The sequence below is a fragment of the Indicator indicator genome, chromosome 1 (genome assembly GCF_027791375.1).
Source record: "Indicator indicator isolate 239-I01 chromosome 1, UM_Iind_1.1, whole genome shotgun sequence".
Taxonomy (NCBI): Eukaryota; Metazoa; Chordata; class Aves; order Piciformes; family Indicatoridae; genus Indicator; species Indicator indicator.
This window is the reverse complement of record NC_072010.1, coordinates 116,497,057-116,503,279: the sequence shown is the minus strand read 5'-3', so window position 1 is coordinate 116,503,279 and position 6,223 is coordinate 116,497,057. Positions and strand designations below refer to the sequence as shown.

At 35.6% G+C, this 6,223-nt stretch overlaps 1 protein-coding gene across 2 annotated transcripts in view; it reads left to right on the top strand.

Annotated features, from left to right (window-relative positions):
- The first annotated feature begins 694 nt into the window (after window positions 1–694).
- The window catches only part of DSCAM (DS cell adhesion molecule), a 420,943-nt gene continuing 415,414 nt past the window's right edge, over window positions 695–6,223 (top strand). For both annotated transcript variants that reach the window (XM_054400261.1, XM_054400269.1), the window contains exons 1-2: window positions 695–1,004; window positions 3,748–3,894. In XM_054400261.1, coding sequence (XP_054256236.1) covers window positions 3,792–3,894 — 103 coding nt within the window. In that variant the 5' untranslated portion in view covers window positions 695–1,004; window positions 3,748–3,791. The remainder of the gene's footprint in view (window positions 1,005–3,747; window positions 3,895–6,223) is intronic.

The window sequence follows — 6,223 nt, the reverse complement described above, 5'->3', positions numbered from 1 at the left end:
AAATCTGTGGTTTATGGTTGGGAAGGAGGCTATAGTAACATGGATGAAAGAAACAAGATTACCATAAGTGTGCTCTGTACCTAGGTTTAGAGGTCTTTGTTAGAGATATTTATTAATATGTATTTTTATAAAGTATACATGGTTTAGTAGTCATGAGGTCTTGGGTGACAGGTTGGACTTTGATGATCTTTGAGGTCTTTCCCAACCTTATTGATTCTGTGATATGTTATTATTAAGGAATTGTGGGCATTTTTTCATTGTTTGCTTGGTTCTTTTTATTACTTCATAAATAATTTTGTTAATGAAAGACTGAAAATTTATAAATGCTAAGAGAAACTGCCTGTGTTCCAGGAAGAAATTTAGTTGCTAGATTACTGCTTGATTTTTGCTGGCCTTACAAAAAAAGCTGCACCAGGAAATGCAAAAATGATCAGGTCTGTTTCACTTTACACTAGGAAGTATTTCCCATTTTAATTTTGGATGTAAACCACTTAGTGTGTTTAATCTGGTGCTACTTTCTTCTAAAATGAGAGATTTTATTAGAGCTTACATTAGGATTCAGATGTTTGGTTTACCTTCCCTAGGCATTGCGTTTGATTGTATCGCAAGTAACAAATCATTTTGCATGTAGCCAAAAGTTCTTAGATTTTCAAGATCTGTTCTTTTTCTTTTTTTTTGTCTTGCAGTTTTCAGTGAAGATCTACATGCCAGTCTATATTTTGTCAATGCATCTCTGCAAGAGGTAGTGTTTGCTAGCACTACAGGGACATTGGTACCCTGTCCAGCAGCAGGGATCCCCCCTGTGACGCTCAGATGGTACCTAGCAACGGGCGAGGAGATCTACGATGTCCCAGGGATCCGCCACGTCCACCCCAATGGCACTCTCCAAATTTTCCCCTTCCCTCCTTCAAGCTTTAATAACTTAATCCATGATAACACTTACTATTGCACAGCTGAAAATCCTTCAGGGAAAATCAGAAGTCAGGATGTTCACATTAAGGCTGGTAAGTACAGTTTTTCTTTTATTGGGTTCACAGAAGCTTGAGAAGGGAGGAAATGGGTGTTTGAGACAAGGAGTAGTAGCAGCTGTGAGTCAGAGTAGATGAACCTCTGAAATCTTCAGAATATTAAGTAAAACAGTGGATTTCCCCCTCTTCTTCCTGATTTGATTAGATTTGGTGGCAAAAAAGTTAGTTTTCCAAAGACCATAGTCCGTTGAGCTTCTGCACAAGTATAAGGAGAAATGAACTGATGATTAAATCATTAATCTTTCTTACTCATTAAAGAGCTGTGAGAGAAAAAGATGCAGTCTTTGGCTTTTGTATAGGGGTTGGAAGGAAAGAGAGCTTCCCTAATTACATCCCTTCTCATTTGCTTGTATTCAGTTATGCTGTGGTTTGAGAGAGAAACTTGTGTCCTGTGTAGTGATTCAGCAACTGAGGCAATGCTTTCTGTTTCTGGGTCAGCCAGTGGAGAATTAGAGTGGGATCAAAATCAGCTCTTTTGTTATAACACATAAGCATATGATTGCATGCTTTTTGAAGGTTTTGTCTACCCACTTCAGTTAATTAAAATATTCAAACAAACAAACAAAAGCTAGTCTGGGAGCTGACCCTTGACTAATGCAAATCCTGGAAACCTTTTTGTTGTTGTTGGGGCTGTAACACTTTCAGAAGAGAAATATCTTTCCTGCGAGAAATGCCTTCACAGGAGTTACACAGGGAAAACGGAACACTCAGCACATAGATTTGTCTGGGGCTCTCTTTTAAAATAAGAGAATGTATTCTTTACCATAAAACAATATCCAGTGATCTGTAGTTTATAGAAAATTAGGAGCCAAGAATGAAAAACTGGTTCCCAGGATATTCACACGTCTTATTAAAATTTTAGTCTAGAAAAGTAGGTTGTCTTGCACAAGAGTGACTAGTTAAAGCAAATTCACATGGTATGTATATGTGGGGTTTATACAATGACTTGTGCTTCTTCTGGAAATGTTTAGTTGTCCACAGATTGAAAGAGTTTTTAAGAGCAAATATCCATAAGTGTACATGGTCACCAACTTTACTTGGAACTTGGTTCTGATATTTGCACTTTTGGTTTTACTGTAATGGATAGACAACTTGTCTGGCAGAATTATATTTAGAGAGAACATGCTATTTTGTTGCTGTCTTGGTGCATTTCTTAATGTATCTCAATCTTGAGCATCTTTTGGGCAGCATTTTTTTTCAGGATAAACTTCCAAGTTTTATATTATGTAGATAAAATATTGTGGTGATGAAGAGGAGGATAAAACTTGTTTCTAACTAAGTTTCTAACTAAGGCTCTGAACTTATATTCACTTACTTATAAAAGCATATGATATAGATGACAGCATGCAGCTATGTCCATTGCTTAGCACTGACCTTGGAACCCTAAAAGAAGTCATAGATTTGTTTCAGTTGGAAAAGATCTTTGAGATGATTGAGTCCAGCCATTGTTGAACTATACCAAGTCCAGTACTAAACCATGTCCCTTAGCACCACATTTGTGCATCTTTTGGTAAAGCTTGGTATATATTTGTGGGAAGATGCAAAGGCAAAAAATGCCACTATAATGTGGTGGATCATCATTGCTGACTTGGTGACAGTGATGCATTGGGGTTATTCTTCCCAATAACTTTTACTCTGTCTTATACATCATGATCCAATGCATTCATCTGTATTTTCATTGAAACAGTTTTCCACTTCAGTATATGTAACGTCGTTACCTCAACATATATAACTATTCTGTCTGTGGTGATTTCTCTTTTTCTTACACCTTGATCTTGTGGAGAGATTATGTTGCTGCTTGTCCTTCCTGCTTTACCCATTTCTTTAGTAAATTTGTTTCTTCTCTGCTCTACCACCTTCTCCGTTAACTGAATTGTTTCAGTGTAAAGATTTTTCTTCTTTCTATTCTCCTACCTAATGCAGCTACATCTTATCCCAGCAATATTAATTTGACATGAAGAATTTCTCCAATTGTTCCTTTTTTCTCTTTGCCCATTAAATTAATTCTTCCAGATGCTAGACAAACCATATCCTGCATCTAAATGTCTTTGCTGTTTTGTTTTAATACAACTCTAAATCATACTTTCTGGTTTTGTTGTGGGTTTTTTGTTTGTTTGTTTGGTTTTTTTTAAACCATTAACCTCTTTTTTCACTGCTGGTCAATTGAATGTAGCTCTTACCTACTGTCATTTCCCTGTTTCTGAGAAACACAGCTCTTTCTCTGGCAGTCACCTCCATCAATTTTCTCTTCTGGTTCTTAGTTCTTCAGAATTCTGAGTGACACTGACCTTCTCTTCTACCATCTGGATCTCTAACTCACACACAGTACTTACATGTACTTTGTACCCTTTGAAACAATTTTTGGTGGGAAACACAACATGAGAAACGAGACAAGTAACAGAAAACATGCACCATTTGCTCCTATAAATGTGCAGTTCTTATGAAATTCTTTCTCCTTGCCCTCAGCTTTAGGTAGGGGAAGCACACAAAAACACAATGAAATGCAGATTTCGAGGAACTGAAAAGATGAAAAAACGCTTTCATGTTAATTTGCAATTAACCTCACAAAATTGTAACATTTACTGTGACAAAAGCATTCACAACCTGAGTAAGCTTCTTGGGGGAAATTCCCAAAGCTAGATGAGGGAGAGGCTAGGATATGTAAGGAGAGGATGTGTGATAAAGACTTGTTTAACAAAACCTCCTCTTCTGTTTTCAGTTTTACGGGAACCCTATACAGTCCGTGTGGAGGACCAGAAAGCCATGAGAGGCAATGTAGCAGTGTTCAAGTGCATTATCCCCTCCTCTGTGGAGGCATACATCTCTGTTGTCTCATGGGAGAAAGACACAGTCTCGCTTGTCTCAGGTAGGCTGTTATGGCTTTCTTCTTCAATTGGCAATGACAGATATGGTTCCTGGTTTCCCCCCACCCCCCAAAAGCCTGATGTTTACTTTGAGCCAATTATAGCTGAATGGTATGTCATCCTCCCAGTAATGTACTTCACATTAGCATTACTGCATCCCTGTGACTCTGTGTGACATGAAGGTTTTAGACAGTCCTCCTTTCTTCTAGCATGCTTGAGGGGGAAATACATGTTTTTTGTTTTATACCAGACATAAACCAAATTTCCTGGTGCTGTGTCAGTGGGTTCACATTTTAACTTTGATAAGGAACTCCCGTGTGCCAAAGAAATTTGAATCTCATAAAGCATGTGTTGGGTTATAATTGGTTTTCAGTAGTAATGTTACTCAAGGATTAGAAGAAATCCTGAGCCTAAATTTCTTTGGTTATATTTAAATGAGGTATGTAATCAATATTTATACTTGCATAACATTTTAATCTCGATATCTTCATAGATAAATACCTTTACAGATAACACTAGAGATTTAACACAGTAAACTGTGCAGTAAACTGAATATATTGTTTCACTTCAATCTGTTGTAAAACAGTTATATGCATTTACTGACAAAGTGAGGAAACGTGTGGCATGGTTCAGGAAGAACAGACAATTCAGGCAAAGAATATCCAGCACTTTAAAGCACAAACATTGTAAGGAATTCATGGGAGAAAGTATATGTGGGAGAAATATTTTCAGCATAGTACATATCTAAATTATATATTACACAGAGTACAGGTGCTGTTGCACATACAAGTGATTTAAGCATGCAGAAATTCAAAATGTGTTGTTCCAGGGTAATGCAGAATGGAAAAAAAATTAGTTTGAGTTAAATGTTGCTGCAAAGTATACTTTAAAAATACTTTTTTGTGTTTACAATACTGCAAGGTGTGGAAATGTTTTTTGCACTTCTCAGTATATTAATAGCCTCTCCTTTCTGGCAGATGTGGCATTGATGGAAATATTTATACTTCCATATGATTCATATTATTTATTCTATTTCTTTGTGTTTTATTGATCACTTACTTAAGCTGCTTCCAGTATTTTTTTAAAATGCATTTCAAATAGATTTCTAAGGACTTGGTAGAGGTTTGAGTATCATGTGACTGATGATTAATTGTCCTGTACTACTTGTACACTGTTTTAGCTTGGTAAATTCACTTACTTGTTCTAGATTATGATATGACATATTATTTTGTCATTGAGCAACTGAAACTGAGTGTGTTTCCATGAAGAGGTCTATAGAATTTGAATTGTAGGACTCACCAATACTTTAGTCAATATGGTCAGGTCAGAGTTTTATAGAAATGTACAAATGAATGTTCTATTATTCTGTATATAATGATAAAAAACTTTTTAATCTTCATTGTGGTTTAGATAATTTTACCTAATGCAACAGAGGATGAATGGGTTTATTTCATCTCAAAAATAGGCTACTATATGATGCATATACAACAGTATGTGTGACTATTGGCTGGAAGAGAAGAACATGTATACTCCCATGGTTAGCAATCTCTATTTTATTTAAGTTTATTCTTTCTGTATTAGAAAACATGCATATTTTCTCTGTCAGCACAGATTGTGTCCTTTCAATCTTATTTTTTTGACTTGAGTATTAGTAACTAACACCTATGTGATATTGTTACCTCAATCCTGTCCTGGAATTGGGAGTGGGGCACATAGGTCCCTGTAACCTCACATTAAAGTAAGAAAGTGTGGCATTTCTGCAGACCATTTTGAGTGCTTTTTAAAGATAATTTTATTCTGATTAGTCTATATTGATTTTAATTCCAAAATTTTAGGTAATAGAAGTATGTAATAATATTTAACTATATGGACCTAAATTAAACCTTTTTTTTCTTTTTTTTTTTTTTTCTTTTATCATAATGAAACTTCTGACTGTTGTTGACTGGCCTACAATCATTAAAAAATTATTACAATGTTTTTCTTAAAACTCAGTTCCTAATGTCTCACAATTCCTGAATTTGACAGAAATCTGAAGTGCAATGAAACACAATTTGTGAAAACTGATGCTATTAAAAAAAAAATCCCAGTTTATCATATTGGATCACACCAAAGAAAAGACTTAGTTTAAGAGATAAAATCACAGGTTACTTTGCAGTCTGATACTGTTGGTCATGCAAGGGCAAAAGCCAGGCAGGAAAACATTGCTCCAGTTTAACCACAATGATTGCAAGACTTGTTTTTTTCACTATTTACAGTCTTTAATTGAAGCTTCATAGTGAGATCATTTAAAAACTAAAGCCCACACGGATTTCATAAAACAATTGCCTCAGG